At 38.8% G+C, this 21,553-nt stretch overlaps 1 protein-coding gene across 1 annotated transcript; it reads right to left on the bottom strand.

Annotated features, from left to right (window-relative positions):
* Positions 1-559: 559 nt before the first annotated feature.
* EMB (embigin) lies at positions 560-20,262 on the bottom strand. Its single transcript, XM_062513966.1, has 10 exons — positions 20,190-20,262; positions 15,293-15,373; positions 12,305-12,394; positions 11,967-11,969; positions 10,048-10,210; positions 9,524-9,612; positions 5,972-6,096; positions 4,771-5,047; positions 4,057-4,090; positions 560-776 (listed from the first exon to the last, which is right to left on the bottom strand). Exons 1-10 carry the CDS (start codon positions 20,260-20,262, stop codon positions 560-562), a joined length of 1,152 nt encoding a protein of 383 aa, XP_062369950.1.
* Between the last annotated feature and the right edge of the window lie 1,291 nt (positions 20,263-21,553).

The following is a 21,553-nucleotide window of genomic DNA, read 5'->3' as shown; positions in this document are numbered from 1 at the left end:
CTCAGATAATATGCCCACTCTGCATTAACCATTTTTTCAGTAAATACAACATTAGTTTGGGATATGAAAATCAAACAGACCAATCACAAACCAACAGTAAGCCTAAAGTAAAAAAAACAAAAGCTAGTAGTAAAATGTTATACATAAATGTCTAAATAAAATGTATCACATTAACATCTGTATAAAATGAGTAGTTTCAGAGCTATTTTAAAAGCATCTTATTTCTCAAATGTAGAAGACTTTACTTCAAAACATAGTGAATGTTTAAAATGCATAACTGTATATATCTTCTGTAACTTTGTGATGATTTCCACTTCTGTTGGATTAAATCTCCTGCCATAAAAAAGAATAAACACATTTCATTATATATGAATGCTGTTATTTTTCTGCTTAGTATCTTCCCATATCTGTTTGAAAATAAACTTCATTCTAATCAACACATCATTTTTTTTTAAACAGTCCGATCTGTAAATCAAATAATAGAATTGTTTAGGTTAGAAAAGACCCCTAAGAACATCAAGTCCAACCAGTACATCACATTTAGCAGTAAACCATAACCCTAAGTTCCACATTCACACATCTTCTGAGCATGCCCAGGATTGAGGATTCCACCACTTCCCTGAGCAACCTCTTCCAATGCCTGACCTGAAGAAAGCTTTCCTAATATCCAATCTAAACCTCCCCAATACAACTCGAGGCCATTTCCTCCGGTTTCATCATTTGTTACTTTGAAGAACAGACTGATACCCACCTTGTTACAATCTTTTTTCAGGGAGCTATAGAGAAATGGCATTTATCATGTTAAGACATTAAAACTTTGACACTGTATATGACAACAAAACATGTCATTCTTGGAGAAGAATCCTTATTTTTTAACTGAGTGCTATGTGTCAAAAGAACTTGATAAGAATGGAACCTCAGATCCAACATGAGATAAATCCTTGTGTGCTGGTTTTGACGGGAAAAAAAATGAATGCTTTTCACAGCACATGGTACAGTGCTAGATTTGGATTTGTGATGGAAACAGCACTGATGGCACAGGAATATTTTAGGTATTGGTCATCAGTGCTTACACAGTCACAAGGCCCTGTCCTCTCCCTAATGAGAGCAGCAAGGAGGCTGGGGGAATACAAGGAGTTTGGAGCTGACACAGGCCAGAGCCTCAAGCTGAAAACAGGGATCCTTCATCCCATAGGGCATCATGCTCAGCATGTAAAGCTAGATGAGGAAGACGAAATTGAGATGGCACACATTGACAGTCATCATTTAAAGCAGCTATTGCATATGATGAAACCCTTCTTTCCTAGAGACAGCTGAACACCTCTCTGCCCACAAGAAACAGTGAACTAGTCCTTTCTTTTGTTTCTGTGTTTAGTTTTTACCTCCTTCTGTGAAGCTGTATCTCAGCCCTTGAGCTCACCTATTTTTATTCATCTGATTCTCTCCCCCATCTCACCAGAGAGAGCAAAGCAAGTGGCTGCATGGGACTGACTTGCCAGCTAGGGTTAAACCTAAGAGGAACAGAGACCATATGCTGTTAGAAAGCATTTAGTTCTGGACCATCCTCTGAGTGATAACTCTTTACATGAGCTCTACCAGATACATTTCCTTCTGTTCTTTAAAACAAAGGATATGGCAACAACCTTTACTCTGCTAGATAGCTTGTGGTGAGGATGAATCAGTAGTGACAAGAATGCAAAGTCGTTCACACCTCTCATCTACAGGTAAGAGGCCGAGGTGCCAGATGTGGAAGAGAAACACTCGTGTAGGACTGGTCCTCAACCAACAGACCATCCTCTGACAAGCATTTCCAGATGGTGAAAGTAGAAACAGCCTATAATCAGACTAAAGAAGGCAGAGAATCAGGAAATTCATTATTATATAGCTTTCATGGGGACTACACACTTGCTCCTTAATCTACAACTACTTCTTTCAATCACCATCTATTAACCCAGCCTTCCTTCCCAGACTCCACTACATCTCTCTAGTACTGTCACATTCCCTGCTTGTTACTACAGAGGATCCTTCCTCCATAAACTCAGTTGACAGCCAAAATATAGCTGGAAAGAGTGGGATTTTGAATAGCAGCACCTCTTATTCATCTCAACACCTACCCTGGCATTCACTGGATTCTTTCATGATCAGAAGTCAAGCAGGTTAACCTGGTTTAAGGTTTTAAAGACTGCATGGGTTAACAGAACAAGTAAATAACAATGATAATGACAACACAATTGAGTTAAAACAATTTGGACTTGATTTGTTGTTTGACTGTATCTTACTTAACCTAAGCAACAATTTAATTCCTATGTTGCTCCCACATTAATAAAACAAGATTTGGATAGAAAAGCAGACTTCTTTGTCCTAGCTCAAGAGAAAAGTAAACTCTGGTCTTTCATCTCTTACTTACCTTTCAAGGAACCAGATTTACTTCTCTGTCTAGAACTACTTGTGTCTCCCAGTAGTGTCTTCTGATTTACTACAAAAAAAAGGGTAAATTCCAAAACTGAACAGTAAGGTAGCACAATCATTTCCAGTCTCCTTCTGGAATAACTGCAACTAGCTATTATGGTGTGCATCACAAACTTGAATTAAAAGCTCTCTTGCTAAAAAATGTTTGATTCATTGGGCTCCCACCTAACTACACTGCTGGATGTGACAATTACAGCCTCATCAACCAAATACAGCTGTATTAGTCATCCTCTGAAATAACAGACCAGACATGCTCCTTTGGAGCTATTCTCTGGTACACAGATCAGTCTTCTAAACAGCCAATAGTTGAAATAACTTTCAGCTCTTGAACCAGGGAAGTGCATAGTTAAATAAAAAGTTTTCCTCATATGTGTTTACCTAAAAATTACACAATAAATATTAACTAGCTGTATAGAACCACATCACACAAGCACAAAAACATTATTTTAGTGCACCATTCTGTGTTACCATCCTGGTATTTTCAGCATGTTTATGGAAAGTGGGCTGTGCAATAGACAATTTTTCTATTTTCAACCCAAGGCATATCCCCAAACACTCACCAGCATAATAGCATACTATATTCCCAAGACATACTCCCACTTGATTCTGTAATTGAATTAGAGCTTTAAGTCTGTAAGCACCAAAATGTATTTCCAGCACTGAAAAAGCGAATGAGAAAGTGAATACAGCACAGGAAAACAAAGAAGGTCACTGCACCAATAAAAATTGAAGGAGGGAAAGAGCTACTCAGAAGAAAAAGGGAGACAAACAGAGCAGAAGAGAAGGGATTGAGGGGAAAAAACTGAAGTAGACTGGACATCTAAAATGAGGGCCTTTTAGGCAACTTTCCTGTTGTTGTAAGAGATAAACAGGCTGAGAGAACCAGGCTTCAGAGGACAAGCAGAGAGACAAGTACAGCATATTTTATAGCAAGCAATCCTAAAGAAATAGTGATCCTAAGGACAGGGGAACCAGCATGAGAGCACAGACCCTCGAACAGCAGAAGAGCAACAGAAGTGCCTACAGCTGCTTCTTTGGCTACAGCAGCACAGCCCAGGAAGTCCAAGCCATTAGCACAGTGTGAAATCTCCTGAGAGGCTCGAGTTATCGCCCAAGAGAGCCAACAGTGCCAGCTCCCAACACCCCAGCAACTACAGGCTTAGCTATGAAAGTTAAGGCTTTGACCACATGCAAAGGAGAGAAATGAATGTAAATATGGACAAATATACTTTGAAAAGAAAACAGAGCCAGTTCAGTTGCACTTTCACTGGAAGTTATTTCCATGCAGTTACAGTCTTCTACAATGAGCTCAAATGAGGACACATGTTACTCTCACAAAAATATGAAAACAACCCCAGAACAAACAAACAAACACACCAAAAAAATCCTAATTTCAAAATCAAGTTCCAGGTAGAAAATAGTGTTATCCTCACTCTGGAATTAGGAAGTGTTAAGCAAAAGAATAAACCATTCTTTCACATTGACCATTATCCTCTTTACCAATGGGATCAACAAAGTATAATTTTATACAACACAAATACACATAAGAACAAACACTGAACTACAGTATAGAAATGTTTTGCTTACAGTTGCTCAATTTGGTCAAACTCTTTTTTGCCTCCTGCAAAACAAAAGTAATATATATAAGTATCCATTTAATAAACAGTAAAAAATTTGTTCATTACATTAATTGTTTAATCGGAACACAATGTTTTTTTTCATTTTATTAGCTTTCTGAAATATGCATCTCAAATTACCTTGTTTATCTATTAAAGAGAATCGCCTCCAAATGGCTTATTTTGAAATAAATAAGCTTTTTGAAAAAGCTTATTCTGATGAAGTTTTATTAGTCTGATTTTAATACAAATTATATACAGGCTTATACCTTTCTGTATTTTAAAATATAGATAACATGCATTTATGTCTGTATTAGACACATTTTTCCTTTTTAATAAATTTTTTAAAGCAATTTCTCCCATCAAGACTTCCAAGAATTGCTTCCATTGCTAAGCATTCCTCCAAAAATTGTAGCCTCAAAATTCCTTTGTATTGCAAGGAGAAAAATGCCAGGACCATATCAAAACTGTTATGGTTAAGTATTGTTTAGTCAAAGCTCTTTTCATTGCAGTGTTTTAGATTAAAGAATTTTATCAGAAATACAGATGTGAAAATAACACATCTTCATATATGATGCACTCTGGGTCATACTTTTCTACCTTTGGCTGTGATTTCAACAGAAAGCTAGAAATTAATTTTAAAAAAAAACAATCCAGCCAACCAAAAACCCCCACCAAAACTTACCTGTTCCTTTCTTTTTCGAATACACCTCATAGAGGACAATAGTAGTTAGAAGAACAGCAACTTCAGCCACAATTGCTATAAAGGGTTTGAGCGGTGCTGCGATGGACAGAACTCTAAGTTCAAACCTCTGTTGACTGTTCCCTAATTCAAAAGCAGCTTCACACCAATATACACCATGATCTTCCTGGGTGAGCTTGAATATCTCCAGACGGTTTACATTGGCAGATGGTCTCTTAATTTGAAACTTTTCTGTATGCAAAATCCTATCAATGGGAACCTGAAAACATACATTGCAGGTCTTAATAATGTAATGAGAAGGTGTTTAATCAAACAGTATAATCAACATTTGGCTCTGTGTATATATATATATATATATATATATATGTATATATATATGTACAATAAGTTAGGAACAAAAGGCATTTGCAAAGCATGATTACCCCACCTTAAAGGGAACGGTTTATTTCAGCTGGACACCCTACCTCCTTCTACGCTCACTGGAGAAAAACACAGTTTCAGTGGGCAAATTGTCTGATCTGTTTTATTTAAGAGCAGATAAAAGGCACCTTCAACTCTATTGACTCTCCAATGACCAAGGCATCCTGAGCTGCCAGATTTAATGCACAGGTTTCACCACAGCACAAAACATGCATTATCAAGGAAGTAGAAGAGCAAATTATCCTTCACTGGGAAATATATTGATACTCAGTGCTAATCTCTGGCAGTATAAAGGAGACAGATCTATTTACCTCCTCTTAATCGATAGTGCTGCCCTCAGAAGAGGGCTAAAACAAAGCATTTTAGGAAGCTGTGCTTTCTAGACAGGTCTTAAGGCTAAGAAATAGAATTGTACCTGGGGGAAGTAAAGGGTCATAAAACATCTTACAGGTTGAAAACATGTCCCACTGTAAGATTTGAATAGTATAACCAGTACAAATACCATAAAAACAAATCTGTCAAGACTCATTTGATTTGGGAGGACGGCACAGACTCTTTGAAAAAGAAACATACAAACCAAATCAAAAGCTACATCCGTTACAATGAATACTTCTAAATACTACAGACTTTTTTTTCTATTTCCATAGAGAGATTTCTGTTAAACTTAATGGAAATGCAACTTGTAGAGCTTGCAGTAAAGTACAAAGTATCAATAAGTATTTTTTTGTCATAATGTTTTGCTTGGCCAACAGAGGGACCTTACCAGCTCAGTTCCATTGGTCATATACCAGGTCCAGGCTTTGGGATTATACACAGTTTTACAAACCATTACAGCCACATCTCTTTCATAAGTGATTACAGATTTTTCTCTTCCTTCAAGCTTTGGTACTAAGAACAAGGAGGAACAAAAATATCATCAAATGAGAGATACAGGTTTTCATTAGTGTTAAGAGAATATATTTAGGTATTCATTTATAGTACCCCATTCACTTTTTCCTCTTAAAGCCCTCATGATTCTATCATTCATGACATGATGTAAATGAGGAGTCATTTTGGGCTGCTATTTCAGGTATTTAAACTGTGCAGAAGACTAGAGGAATCCTGTTTTCAGTTGCTGTGTGACCTTGAAAGTTGCCAATTAATACCAAACATCAAATGAAAAAAAAAAAGACTGACTTCTGCCCTTGCCCATTTGCTCTTCCCCTTGCTTGGCAGCTGCAGTCTACATGCTTCAGTTCTAGTACACTAGAAACAAACAATTTTCATGCACCTTCACTCAATCTGCAGAAACTGCTAGAAGTCTGTTTCAGCCCATGTGACTACATAATGGTATCTAGCAAGATGTACATACAGAGACTTTTTCTGTTACTGAGAAAAAACTGTAGATTGACAGATTAGTAGTTAGAAACATTTTCTGAGCTGAAGCAATGACTTTTGGGTGGATGCCAATAAAAAGCACTTTTGGTCCAGTCTTGCTGAGGACAGAACACAGCCAACAAGAAACAAGAGTTTAACTTTTGAGATACTTGTCTTAGCTAGCCACTATGACTGCTTGTGCCTCACAACCTTCCAAAAGCATGTGCCCAGAAAGCCTACTCAATGTATTGGGACTATCCCACAGATACTGCTAGGGCTTAGCAAATGGATTATGCTGAAACATGTAGTTCCTCTTCCCCTTCCTTTCCCTCTTTATTAGGATGCTTACCAATATATTTTCTTCAGATCCATCCATTTTAAATTTTACTTCAAGTTTCACTGCTCTACTTTTTAAGTAGATACAGTACATACTTTGTATTTCATTAATCATACTAGACTAAACAGGCCAAGTATTTGCTTTCAGCAGTTATGATGAATGATTTGATACAAGCCAAGATTGCTCTTAATCTCTCCCCTTCTTGACTGGTGAACCCAAATTACTTTTCCCCAAAAAAGTTTCCTTCTCATGTGTATTCAAATTTAAAGTTCTCTATACAGAAATACACATTAAACCGATTTGTTAACAAGAACATTGTTTTCAGCCTCAGAATTTGCTGCACCATTCATTAAGACTTTTTACTAGTAAAGTTCTCTTACTTGAATGTGAATGTTTTAATCATTAAATGCTATTCTGTTAAAGAGTACTGGTAGAGAGTATCTTCTCTGCTGTCATTAAAAGGGGTGACCTCACTAATTACTGCTGCAATCTCCCTTGCACTTTAGAGAAGAGGACACACAAGTAGATTGGGATAAAAACCCCCCATACACCCTGCACAACAAGTTTATGTGGCAATCAGATTTAGCCACATGGAATGGCAAAGCTCAGCTCTAGGCATACTAGCAATACATGTGACCGTACTAGTGATGATTAAGGATATGAATATCCACTACAAGTTCTGGGATCTGGCAGTTAATCTTTGAACACATGCATGGCTTGTCACAGGTATTTTCACAAGTGGATCACACCAAATTTGATGATAAAATACTTCGGCTGCATAGACAAAGCCGACTTTTGAAGAAACAAACAGATGTCAGCACCAGGACGTACATCAGTCAGATTTCCACACCATTTTAAAAAACAGATTTCATGGGGCACATACCTTGACAACTGCTTAAGGGTCCCTGAACAAAGGGCAAAAAAATTAATCTATTCTACCCTTTTAGAAGCCAGCAGCACTTCACAGCATTGTATGACACCTACAAATATCCTCTGTGTTTATTAACTTGAATATCCTGTAAATACCTCATTGTTTTCTGCAAATCTGAGTAAACACAACTCCTCAAAATCTGAGGGGTTATGCCAGGCCAGGAGCCAGGTGGGAAGGAGAGGAGAGGTTAACACATCCAATAATCCCAAAATGCCTTGTGGAAAAGCTATTGCAGTTAGTAACAGCAGTGATGACTTAAGCCACTGAGTCTATACCAACACATTACTCATCTTTCAGTTTGAAAACTGTTCTCCCTGCATTATTGACTGGAAGATTCAAGGACTTCTCTTTCCCATTTCCTTCACTCTTGCATTAATCTTAAAAAGCATCAAGTCAGTACTTTCTATGGCATTAGAAGTGGCAGCATTCAACCATTGTGCAGCAATTCTCTGATCTTCTTGTAATAAATCAACCAGTCCTATGCACTGTTCTGGAAAAGATTACTTTCTATTGAGTCATTGCTGCCCTTACTGTAATAGTTATCATGTACCTAAAAAAATAAGGTCTCCTTGGGTTTTTTTCTATCTAACCAACTTGGTTAGCTATTCAACGAAACCCTATCTGCATGCTGACAAGAAAAACAAATTATTTTTTAGAGATTAAAAGGCCTGAATAAACTACAACTTCATCTTTATTCAGCACTGCAAGCTAGTCTCTCCTGGCTGAATGTCTGAAAGCAGTATCAATTTGATATTTAAACCCATGCAATTCTCCTCAAGTCCTATTACTGGATATCCCACAGAAAAAAGGCAGCTTGCAGCTGCAGAATTAGGGAACCCCACTACTTAATTTAGCTGAGGTTAGGGTAGTGATTTGAATAGCTAGGGTTTCTCAGCCTGTGTTTAGGGGGAAATCTCTCCTATATCAACCTTCACATATAAAATTCTTGCCTTGCTCTTTGCAAAATTTGGATGGTAGGAATAGAGAAAGCAGTAACTCTAATGGAGTTATTCATCAGCTCAGCAGCTTGCATTATCATTTCCACACATCCTCCCTGCAACTGAATTTCACTTACTACTTCCACGATAACATTATTGGGGAAGAGAACACAAAACAGAAGAAAGGGCACTCATACTGCCCAATGAAGCACACTAGTTGTTTAAGTACTATTCCTACACTACTACAGAATAAAAGAAGCACTGAAGCAATAATGTAGTGTTTCAGAAATACAACCAAAATTTTAAAAATCCTGCCTCCATTTTACCAATCATTACTTCACTTTAACACCAAACCTCAGATTCAAATTATTGGCAGATAACTGACTTGCAAATTATTGGCTCTGCTTTTAGAAGAAATTTATCTGAGACATCATCCTTTATTCTCATGCCCCAGAAAGTGAAATGAATTCACATGTGCTGTAGAGATGGAGAGGGATGGGGAAATCAGTTAGTCAAGAGGGCAAAAAACAGACTTGTATGCTCTTTTGATTATTAGAATTTTAAGGCTTTTAGTTTTTAGTTCAAAATTCTTCCATCCACACTACAGAAATTACTTTGATAGTTATTCTTACTTAGCCTGACTATTAGCCATTACTTATTAAATTACCTTCCAATTTCCATACTAGCCAGAATGATTATTAATACAGCTTTGCAGTAGTCAGGTGAAACAAAAATTTAAATTAAATACATTACCTTGCAAATGAAATGTAGCACTGATTTCTTTTTCAGTTTTCAGAATACAAGTGTAACTTCCCAGCTGACTGCTGTCTGAGACAGTCACTCTTAAAAAAAAACAAAACCCATTAATTTGGTTTTTTTTAATACTTCCTTTTTTGTACCACCACAAGTGATTTCTAATTAGCATTCTAAAGAATACAAGTAAGGATTTGTAATAGAGCAAAGAACATATCACTGAAACACTAGCATTCAGGTATAGTGCAATGCAGAAATGGCATAACACTTTTAATAATTCTGAAGAGCAGAAGCACGCTTTGGATAATAAACACCATTTTCACCCTCCATGCTGACAGAAGGCCACCTTTACGCAGCATTATCTACAGAATACTTAAATGGTTTGTTCTTCCTAAACCCTACATAGGAGATATGCTTCACATAATGTCTAATTCAGTAATCTCTTCAACACATAAAATAACTTTAAAGAGCTCTCATCTAATGAAGTTCAGCATCTGCAAGTCACTGTAAAAAATGTTACTTACTGGATGGTCCAGCTGTTCTGAGTTTTACTGGTGTGACTGATAGTTTCACTTCCCCTTTTCCAAGTCACTTGAGGATTTTTCAAATTAGAATTCTCATCTAATTTACATGTAAGTTCAACTTTAGCTGGACTGGGCAAATAGATATTTTTTTCCAGTGAAGCACCTGTAAGAAATTTAAAATAATTTAATTTAAAAAATGCATTTCCTTATTCTGGGCAAAAAAGCTTCAGATGGCTGTGTCTACATATACAGGATTACCCATGGACAGGTGTTTTTTATACACTCCAGGGGAAAGAAAAGCCCCTGCAAAATCAGAGTTTCACAGTAATTTTCTTAAGTCATAACTGAGTTAAAATACATATCCCTTTACAAAAATAACACACTCCCATTCTGTAGGTAAACTTCCTAACAGGCTCTAATATAGAAGCATAGATACTCATTTCACTGACAGCAAGACGGACTTCAGCTTTTACATTATTTAACCCAAACAAACATATCAAGTACTTAAAATGTATATAGAAAATTATATTATTAATGTCAAGAAGAGTTAAGATCTAAGTATCTATAACCATCTGGATTTTAGCCAGTTGCAGATTTTATGATACTGTGAGATCACAGGTATAGCCTATTGCTAGGGAAGCTGTTGATAAAATCTGGAACCTTAACATTGTTGGATCAGGCCTTTCGTGCTACAGTTACTCAAACTGACATCAAATCCTTTTCAAACACCTTTAGGGCTGCCTTCCTGGCAAGTCAGTACAATTACAGTGGGAAAATATTTCAGTACAGTAGAAAAACCTGTCAGTTTTTTGCTTCTCATGAGTATAGGTTCGTGAGCATAAAATAAGCATATCCAAAAAGATATCAACAGCAAATACTCGCTCTGATTCACTGAAATAGCCTTTTATAAAAAAAAAAAAACACTTTAGATATTGTACCCATTAGCACTGACATTTCATAACTGGCCTTTTCTTTCAGGCCTTTTAGATAGAAGTGTAGTTATTCATCTAAATACTCCAAGAAAATTTATCCATGCCTCACTTCAATTCTAGATGTGCCCTGTAGTATCTGGTCATCAAAAAAGTGTAGGTGTATTACATAGCTCATATTCTGTCCCAGAGAAAACAAAATTAAGGTACAGCTCACTGACTTAGTAATGCAAGTCATACCTATGCAGCAGCAAAGTCTCACTGGAGTGACAGCACCAGATCCAAGGTGAATTTTATTGAGCCTAGCAGAGACTTACAACCTGAAGAACAGCATACCCAGAACTGAGAGTCCCAGCCAAAATACTTCAGATTTGTTGAACTGGAGATAAACTTAGAAGTGCAACACCTCAGTCTTCCACTGCAGAGTAAAGTCAGTTACTGAAACTCATTTATTAGAGCAATTAGGCTGAATAAATGAGCCAAGCATAACTCAGGTTGTTGAGGCTGTTTATGATCAAAGTAATTTTACAACTGGAATTTGTTTCACAACAGCAAAAGTTTTACAGTCAGACTAATTACATCAGCTGAAAATAGTACCTGTGCCTTATGAAATTATTTTAAAATTAAATCCATCCTTTGAATGAATGAATGAAACATAAAACTTGATGTTGAAGATCAACCAGTAGCAAGACTGATGTCTGGGGCATCCCTGAACTAAGACTGCAGATACCAGAATAGGAAACACAGTACCTTAAGTTTCCTACTAAAAGAAAATGCAGCATAAATGCTGCAAAATAACATCCTTAAAATATCATGCCAGTACTTTGTAAGTCCTCCAGAGATACTTCAGTTAGTTCAGTTTCTTCAGCTATCCAAGAAATTAATTCTAGAATATTGTTTGACTGCTGGGAACTTCATATGTACTTTGGGAACAGGTTTATTTTTGCTGTTCTCCATGCTTTAACTCCTGAAATGTTGCTTAGCTAACACCTGCTGTTCAAATATCCTAGCTTATGTGGTCTCTCCAAGTGGATTCATTCACACAAATAACTATCATTTCAACTGATTTGGAGGAAGAGAGCTATGAATTAGTTTAACTTTTAGTTTGATTAAAAGTAGGAATCTAATTTTCCACTGCAAAATAGCTGTTATTAGAACAGAGAACTTAATAGCATAAAATGTACTTACCTTTTACTGGGCTCATCACATGCTCACTGAACATCTTCACTTTTTCGAGAACTTGCCATTCTAGATGCTTCTACAACTCATATGGAAGTCTGTTTGCACTCACATTCAATATTATATAATTGGAAGACAAAAAGTAATACACTCACCAGTTAGGACTATCTCATGCTCTGAGATATTTTGCGAGCTATCCTTGCTTGCTGGCTTGAGCTCTTGTATGGCAACATCTGGACCTAAAAAGGTTTGGGCAGAAAAGCAGCTAAGTTACCATATGTAAGTAATCAAAGTAGTATCACTATGGTCTGGCAATTATTAATTATAACAACTTTTAAAGGAGATAAAGGACCTTCCCAAATGCTGACTCCTGGGGAGATCCTTTTACAGACCTGTGTCAGCAACCATAATCTTAGAGCAGCAATGTTGTGGGGCTGTTGTTATAGCAATTATGCCCTTAGATAATGGTTTCTAGATTTATCAAACATTGAAACTGTGAACGTCAGTATCTAAAAATGTCACCGTTATCTTACAGCCTGACTCAAAAAGTCACCTACAGCTACATACAGGACTACATCAACATTAAAATAGCTCTTGAAAAAGAATTAAGCTTTAGAAAAATTTTAAAAAGCTAAACCAACCAACCAAAAAAACCTACCCAACAAAAAACCCGGGAATAACAGAATGCTGCCATTTCCAAAGTTACTACAATTTAACAACAAAGCCAGGAAATCAGAAGCAGCTGATTTAATCTATGTGCTGCTTTAATGAACACAGAGGCAAGAAAACCTTGTGGTCCACTACAAAATGGTTAAACACCCTCACTGCTCCTCAAAACTTCTGATATACAGCAGCCAATGCCCTTCTTCAAAGAAAGGACACCAATATTAACTATCATACACCTGACCTAAAAGTATTATTCTCCTTTATTTACAAGGTGTATGGTCAGCAAAACTACTCTTTGGTGGGGCTGTGGATCACATACCCTTCATAGAGTATGAGATCTTTATAAAGTCCTACAAAGCCTGATACAGCAACTCTATGCACAGTCTGTTCCCATCACTTGTTCTCATGCATTTCAATAACAGACAGAGAAAGCAAATTAATAAGCTGCAGCTCTAACAGATGTAGCCCAGCTATACCAATCTTCTTTCAATTAAGGTGATGTAAAGAAAGAAATAGATTTCACCACCACCCCAAAAGATACACTAAATGTTTTACGCCACACATGCTTTTACATGCTTGCAAAGTAATTTTATTGTTGAATATTACATAATGCATTGCAGAAATAAATGAAGAGTGATTAGAGACTGATTCTGCCTAGTCACACAACATTATAAGAGAAAATTATTTTGTTTTTTGTAGAAGGAAAGGTGCTTGATGAACCTCTGCTGTTCATGGATTGTCAAGATTCCTAATCACAACTGAGAAGACAGAGGAACCTGGCTACAGCTTTAGCCTTCCCACTAAGAACTGCATTGGGTGGCCAAATTAATCACTGTACAGTGGAAATAGCACCTCTGAAAGCCTGCATCACATCAGAATTACTCCTTCTCTTTCCTTGCATAAAATACTGAACTCTCAGGCAAAGAGGTACCTGCTAGTGGTTTGCAGCTAAAGGTATAAGCAGAGGTGCACTTGCCTTTTCAATTTGCTGACCAATTTCAGAAAACATCATGTCAAGCCCACAGCACAAGGAATTCTGTGCCACAGGCAACCAACCTTCTGCCTGGCTCGCCCCATCGGTATTTTCATACTTTCCCTCAAGTTTCAATCAGCTCCAGTAAAATAAACCTTTATATTAAGGTGGTTGGTATGGAAGAACAGAACTTTAAGCTATTTCTTTTGGTGCTGTTGACAGTAGATTGTTGTCAATCTCAACTGGTAGTACAAAATGGCTTTTTAAGCGGAGAACTCCAAGTTGTCTTTAGCAGTAGACAATAGTCCTGCTGGTTCTAGACAAGAGCACAAGTCTTGATCCCTGCCCTATGGAGAAGTAAACTAATCCCAGTGTTTACCTAGGAAATAACATCAAGGCTGAAAAATTCTGGCAGATCTTAGCCTGCCTGTGTCCACAAACACTCAAAGCATGCCAGGGTTGTCATGGATCACCTGAGTTGATGTCAGTCCAGTACATGCATCACCTGCTTTTTTAACCAAAATCCCTTACAACAATACATTCAGAAGGCACCAGTGCTAGCTCATATTATAGATCCAACCACAAGAAACTAGACAGCCTTGAAAGTGTCCCACAACAAACAGAATTTTCATAATGACTTTCTTCCTCAATTTACATATCAAATGAAAATATTCAGATGATGTCATTTTATATCAAACGCCTTCTACATTTCACATATGTCTGTGTGTGTTAATGTATATAGAGAGTTATTGACTCTATTGGCTGTTGCACTCCTGGTTCTCACACTGTGCTAACACCAGATAAATACCATTATCTCAAAAAAATGCCCAACTTGAAGGTGAAATAACTTGCCAGAACTTGATTGAGTTCACATAGAAACATGACTCAGCTCATGCTTGACTTGCACTAACCAACATGAGCTTTGGGACAATTCTGATTCTCTGATTTTTATGGAGAAAGAAGTAGAAACAACAAACACAGTTTCTTGTCCTGCCTGGAACTTTTTGTCAGCTATCTGTTAAAAATACAATTAAGGTGTAAGAGGCAACAGGCAGTTTTGACACAGCCATAATTAAGAAAGATGAAGCTAACAGGCACAGTTATGTAGGGATGTTTTTATACCTTCCACTAACACACAGGCATAAGAAACTCTCATATTAAAAAATTATCATGCCTAAAGGCTAGAATACAACCTCTCAGCAGTGGTACTAGTTTCAGCACTGCCTGACCTCTAGGCTCATTGCCTGCTTTTTAAGGCACAAACGCCTAAGGACAACAGGTCATGAAACCGGTAGTTGCATAACTTTCCACAGTTCTGGAGATACTTACACCTCTCAAGCTCTTACAGTGGCTTTAAAAGACTACTTATCTACTTCTGTTTATTCCAAAAAGTCACAGTTTCATTTCAAGAGACTGAAGTGTGAAAATGTAAACTCTGTGATAAATATCAATAGGAAGAAGGACTATAGTTTTAAGTGTACTGAAATAAAACAATTACCAGATGACTCATGTCCAGCTTGCATCTTAGTCACAGAATTCACCTGAGTCTGACTGGAATCTTGTGTTGTCATAGGTGGATCTAAAAAAAAAAACCCAAACAAAACATTAGAAAAAGTTTAAAGAAACTTTGAGTTAGAAAAAGTTATGAAAATAATTCCAGCAAAACATCCTCACCTCAGCCTTTCTCCCCCATTTTGTTCCGCAAGTTCTGAGCATAGACATTAAACTGCACAAGAATTGTTTTTCTTTCATTTTAGACAAAAAAAGATTAAAGAACAGCAGCAATATTTACTTCATCTCTAATTTCTATACGGAGTTCTTTTCTTGAAGTTAGCTTATAGGCAGGCAAAGCCATTCCTCAGAATGTTCCTTTAAACTGTACTCACATCCTTTTTTATTCATGGGTTTATAAACACCTCCTATGCCACTGACACTGGCCAATTAATTTTAACACAGATTAGCAGATTTTCCAATAGAGTAAGGATTTCAATTACAACATTACAAATCTAGTGTGATGAACAAGCAATGAACATACTCCCTTTGCTTCCACTAGCACCTCAGTAAGCAAAAGAAAACACATCTGTATCAAATATGAACTTCAACATGCAATACTAACAATTGCTTGCAAATTTCCTCAGTACCACTGCAAATCTGATCCTCCTCTTATGATACAGTTTTTACAAGAAACAGTTAAGACTCCTAGTTTGCTTTATGCTCTTGTCTGGAAAAAGAACAGCAATGGAAGATGCAAAGGACTTGGTTGGTAGTTGTGTCACTCTTAAGAATTCAAGACATCTACGTGTTTTAGAGGAACGGAAACGTCTCCTCATTCCTTTATTTCCCCATTTGGGGGCCAGAACTAACATTTACCTTGTAGTAACTATCTTCACTGACAAACGTATTCCCAGACATATTCCAGTGCCACAGCACTCAGAGAAAGTGATTGGCCACACAAGGAAAAGAGAGCATGTATTTTGCATTTGCAATTAATATCTTGGTAGAGGGCTGGAATAGGGAACATGAACTCTTCTGGACACCCAAGGCAGCAACAAGCACGCACAGATCACAAAATCACAGAATATTGTAACTGCAAGGGACCCACAAGGATCCAGTCCAACTCTTTTAAGTGAAGAGTGAAAAGCTACATCATATTTTAAGTGCATTCAGACTTGAGAACTACATGCCTTTTGCATAAGGTGAATTCAGCACTCTGCTATTTCCTACAAATGAACATTACTAACACTCTTACACCATTTCAGCACCAATAAGCATAGACAATCAATGGATTCTCCACTACCACCTCCAGCACACAGTTACTCCTATGCTTGGCTTACACCATCTGCTGTCTCAATTTGCCTATCATACTTCAACCACTTTGGATCAAGAGTAAAACACAGCAGTCAAAAGATATGATTAAAAAGAATTAAGCATTAGTGGTTCTGAACAGCAGCCCACCTTTTTTGTCATTTCAGTGGTCCCATGGCTAGCTGTTCCCTCCCAGCCCTTCAGCTAAGAAAAGAACTTAAAAAATCTGCTCTGAGGATGTGCTGGCTTATGAGCCAGACCATAAGAAGACTGAGCATTACTCTCTGCCTGACAGAGGTACTGAGCAGAGAGAGCTATTATTTTTCTTATAGTCACAGTACAACTGAAGAAAGGCCCATGAATTTTTATATTTGCAGCATCTTGAGGCATTCTAAGTATGTCACAGATCACCTGCATATTAATTAAAATTCCCGAAGACTATAAATTTAGAAGGTGCCAGTGCCAAGCTGTGCAGCAGCTCTGTTATCTCTCTGCAATGAAGGCAGATAACCCACAATGTGGTTTGCATACTAACAGGGTTCTCATCTTGGCTTTCTTCCTCAATTCATGCACCAAGTGAAAGTCAAGCAGCATTATGTTTTTGCCGCCCCTGCTTCTATATCTTTCACCTTATCGGACATGTCAAACTACACAGAAAAGAGCACTACATTGCAGCACTCTCTTCCTCTCATGTATACTTGCTGAATAGCACTGGAGATCAAGATGGGCCAGCACTGTAGCACTAATGTCATCCAGACAAGGAATGATGTAAGCAAGCCATGTGGAGTAACTTCTCAAACTACTGAATCACAGCTGCATGCCTTACCCTATAATTGCTTTGTGTTAGATTTAATCAATAGCTTGTAGAGTTATCATCTCCTTGATTTCCATGCAGGAAGAAATAGACAAGAGTATGATATCATTAACTTAGTTTTCTACATTACCTGTGCTTCATATGGCAGTCACCATTTTGGGGAAAAAAGTATGGATGTACCATGCTTCCTATTACCATAGAAATTTCAGGCTTAAAAAATCTACTCCTTCAGCCAGAAAAAACAAAAGCATCTGAGTAAGAAAAGGCTGGAATTCAACTTGGTTTAATTTAAATTAAACAGTAAAATAAAGATGTTAATATAAATCACATACTTTTTAAGTTCACACGCATTCAGTAGCATCCAAAACCAGCCACCAGAATCTCTTAGTGCCCCAGTGCCATCAGAGAACAAACATTAAGGCTTTCCTAATACCCTGATAAAAGCCATTCCCTCAGGTCAAACCAGAAAAACCCAACTTGGAAGTAAAGTCTGTAAGGAATGAGGCGTGTTCTATATGCATAGCTCCTTGAATTCTTCAGGACCAGCAGATGAGAGATGAGATGCAGTGGGATTGCTTTTCCTAAGTCAAGCTGGCAGCACTTGCTGCAACTAAATTAGACAACCACAAAGGTAACCAAACAAAGCAGTAAGCTCTGAACAACAGTGTTCTGACAATTAGTTAGAAATTACCCTTAATTCAATGCAAAACAAAAGCAATAGTTTAGATTTTTCCAAAACAATTAACTAAACAGTTACATGACTAAGATGAGAAAAACCGAATAAATATCTTCAAGATATTTTCTCAAAATAAAAATATAATAGGGCTTTTGAAGCATTTGCCTTACCAGCTGCAGACTGTGTAATCCACCTTTCTGCAACTCAATCCTTGTGTACCAAGTGCTCTCTCTCCTTACTTTTACTGCAAGCATTGGTTTGAAAAACCTTCACACCTCCAAAATAAAATTTCTGGACTTCACTGGAAAACAGTTTTAAGTTCTTCTCCCTTCAGGTAACATGAACTTCCCTTTGCTGCAGCTGTGTGGATAGTCCCTGTGCTTGACTAGCTTCATACACATTTAGTTAATACCCAATGAAAGAGTAAACTACCATTTTTTAATTTAAATCATCACATAAGTCACATTGTAATGCCTCTCTATCTAGTTCATACATCTATAAAAACATTTAATAGAAGTCAAGAAAACAACAGTTTGACCCTATACAGATGAAAAACACTAAAGACAGAGGTTTATTTCTGATGTCTGCCATAAACCAGACCACACCCACCACCTTAGGAAGATGGTAGATTTGAGGAATTTTTAAAAACACAAGAAGGTTTTGCTGTTTGAGTCACTTGTTTGGTTTGTTTCATTCCTGTGAGAGGCTATGTTTTTACCAATGGGGATACATAAACTTAAAATTGCTTCAGCCACCATCAGGTAGGGTTTTCGGTATTAACAGTTATCAAAGATAAATATATTATGGCAATCAGCCCCATGCTGACTCACGCATTCCTACAAGTGACCATTTGCACTCAAAAAACTTCTCAGTTAACTAAACAGTTAGAAAGGACTTCCAAGTTCTGCATGTATATAAATATACATGGATTTTAAAAAAGACTTCAGAACTACAAAGTAGATTTGTGTCTCCATACATACTTACATACACATTTCAAACAAGACTTGAGAAGTGCAAAGTATGTTTCCTTTCACATTATGTTAAGCTACTAGAAATTTTACAGAAGGTACTATCACCTAAGGAGCAGTACCCAGTCCTCTTGGTAGTAGGAAGTGCAACAGAGGCAGAAGAAAACATAGCTGTTTGCATTTCACACATTGAAAATGCAGCTAAACCACAGTGAATTCAAGTCACAGCACTGATGTTCACATACAGGTATATGTACGCACACATACACAGGGCAGAACTCTCGGCCTTATCAAGACCTACTCCAAGAATCTCACTCTCCATAGGTAAGACCAGCAATCTGGTAATTCCTACTATAATCATGCTCCACTACTCTGCAATGCCTCAAAAAGAAGAAATTATTAACAGAAATCCACTAGCTTTAGAAATAAGACCATGTTTTCTCAGAAGCAGCTGGCCTGCTCGTGAACTGCTGAAAGCCTCCAGAGGAGGAATGGGGCCCAGAAGGCTCAAGTCCCTCCTTCTTCATGGATTTTTTTAAATGCTGCATTTAAAAACGCAATACAAAATCCCAAGGAGTACCCCCCCTACAACCCCCATAGGCACACTGATATCTTAGTAATGTAATCTACTGATCTGTGGAGAGTTTTTAATTGTTTTGTGGGGTTTTTTTCAGCATTTAAACGCTTTACTCAGTAAGGGCAGGACAGAAACAAGGCACGACACCGCACCTTTCCAATCCTGCACCTGCGAGCTAGCAAACTCTTCCATTAAGTGAGGGAGCGGGTGCTGAGGCTACGGGACGGCCGATCGCCGATGCGGCTCTGGCCATCTGCTGCCGCCCACCACCTCGGGGCCGGAGGACAGCGAGAGCGGATCCCGCTGTACCCCGAGAGCCCCGAAAGCTGAGGGAGACAGGGGCGCCGGGGAGGCTCGGAACCACTGAGGAAACGAGATGCTTCAGCCGCTCTCACAGGTAAGGCCGAAAAGGCAGCCGCCGTGCCCGGGGCAGAGCTACATCCCGCCCCCGAGAACCGGGGAGATGCTGCGGAGCAAGGAGGACTTTTGCTCCCAGGAGCTGCTCTGGTCCACCCGACACGGAAAGGCCCCAGCCCGGGGAGAATTTACACTTACTTGCAGGGTTCCCACCCGAGAGGCTGGAGCAGAGCAGCAGCAGCAGGCACCGCCCGGAGAAGGTGGCAGGCATGGTGCCCCCGCCGCGATCCCCTGGCTCGGCCCGGATCCGCACCACCTGAGGGAGCCTCAAGCGGGTCGGAGCAGCTCTGCGGGAGAGCCGGCTGCTCCAGCAACGACAGGGGCCAAATGCAAAGCAAAGCTGCCCCAAATTCACTGGGAGGGAAAAACAGGCCAAAAAAAAAAAAAAAACCCGAAAAAACACCCCTCGAAGAGGCGCTGCGGCCACGACCGTTTCCCCGCGCAGGAGGATGTGCCCCGTGGAGGGCCCGCCGCGCTTTAAGTGGCGGAGGAAGGGCGGGGGCGCACACCGGTGGCTAATTGGAGCGAGGGCCTGGGCCTGAGCCGCTGGGACACCCCCAGGGCAGCGGGAGGCTGAGGGGGCAGGTAATGGATATGGGGCCGCGACTTGTTTGTGCTGTGGCCCAAAGGGGCAGTGGCTGCTGGACCAGCTGGGCACGAGCAACCCCCGTCCGCAAACGGCTTTGGCGGGCTAGCCCGGAGAGGACTGCCTCGGGCAGAGCCTGTTGTCTGTCCTGGCCCTTTGGCTGCTGATCTTCTGGAGAGCCCAGCTTCGAGGGTCACTGGCTCTAGGACAGCTGGGTGATACTTTATGGGAGTTGTGACTCTTTACATCCCTTTTTCTACATCTCGCAGCTTGTACAGCAGTGCCCAGAGAGTTCCATTTCCAGCAGAAGCTCCTCAGGTTTTTTGATTATGGCTAAGTGAAATGGCTTGCACTCTTTTTTCTGTATTCATGCGTCCTTACCTAGTAAGCCCACTCATATGTGTGTATATATTTATATATGTTCATTATATGCATTTCTGTTGGTTGCTTGATAAATGACTGAATTCTGATAGTGTAAAATGCCACCTCTAACAAAGTGGCATTCTCTGAAAGAATAACTTTGCATTAGCTGAAGCAGATGAGAAGGAAGAAGCAGGAATTACCCCATCATAGAGGTTGAGTTGTGTAAGAGGTTTGTATCAATGATGCAAAAAGGTCACTGCAAAAAAAGCCTTTAGATCATCTTAGCTTGCCATGGTGATAGAGCTGTAGGAGTAAATGTCCTGTGCATTGATTTTCCAGCACTAGACACGTTCATGCTTCCATCTATATTTTCCAATGCACGTACAGTGACCTTCAGAATAAAAACTTCCAGTAAACACAACTAATGGTAAAAGACTGGAAACAGGACTGTTTAGTTAACCCCTTTGCTGTGCATGTTCAGGAGTAGTCACAATGCAATGGGCTGTAAGGAGAGATTGAACTCCCCCATGTTTGTTAATCTGCCAGCCTTCTA

The sequence above is a fragment of the Cinclus cinclus genome, chromosome Z (genome assembly GCF_963662255.1).
Source record: "Cinclus cinclus chromosome Z, bCinCin1.1, whole genome shotgun sequence".
Taxonomy (NCBI): Eukaryota; Metazoa; Chordata; class Aves; order Passeriformes; family Cinclidae; genus Cinclus; species Cinclus cinclus.
This window is presented reverse-complemented; position numbering and strand designations above follow the sequence as displayed.

Bases quoted from the DNA above. Each gene is read 5' to 3' on its own strand.
- EMB (XM_062513966.1), bottom strand. From the start codon at position 20,262: ATGCCTGCCACCTTCTCCGGGCGGTGCCTGCTGCTGCTGCTCTGCTCC. The intron at 15,374-20,189 runs GTAAGTGTAAAT...TTTTTTTTTTAG, and splicing joins CTCGGGTGGGAACCCTGCAA to ATCCACCTATGACAACACAA. The intron at 6,097-9,523 runs GTAATGTATTTA...CCTTGTTCTTAG, and splicing joins TGCTACATTTCATTTGCAAG to TACCAAAGCTTGAAGGAAGA.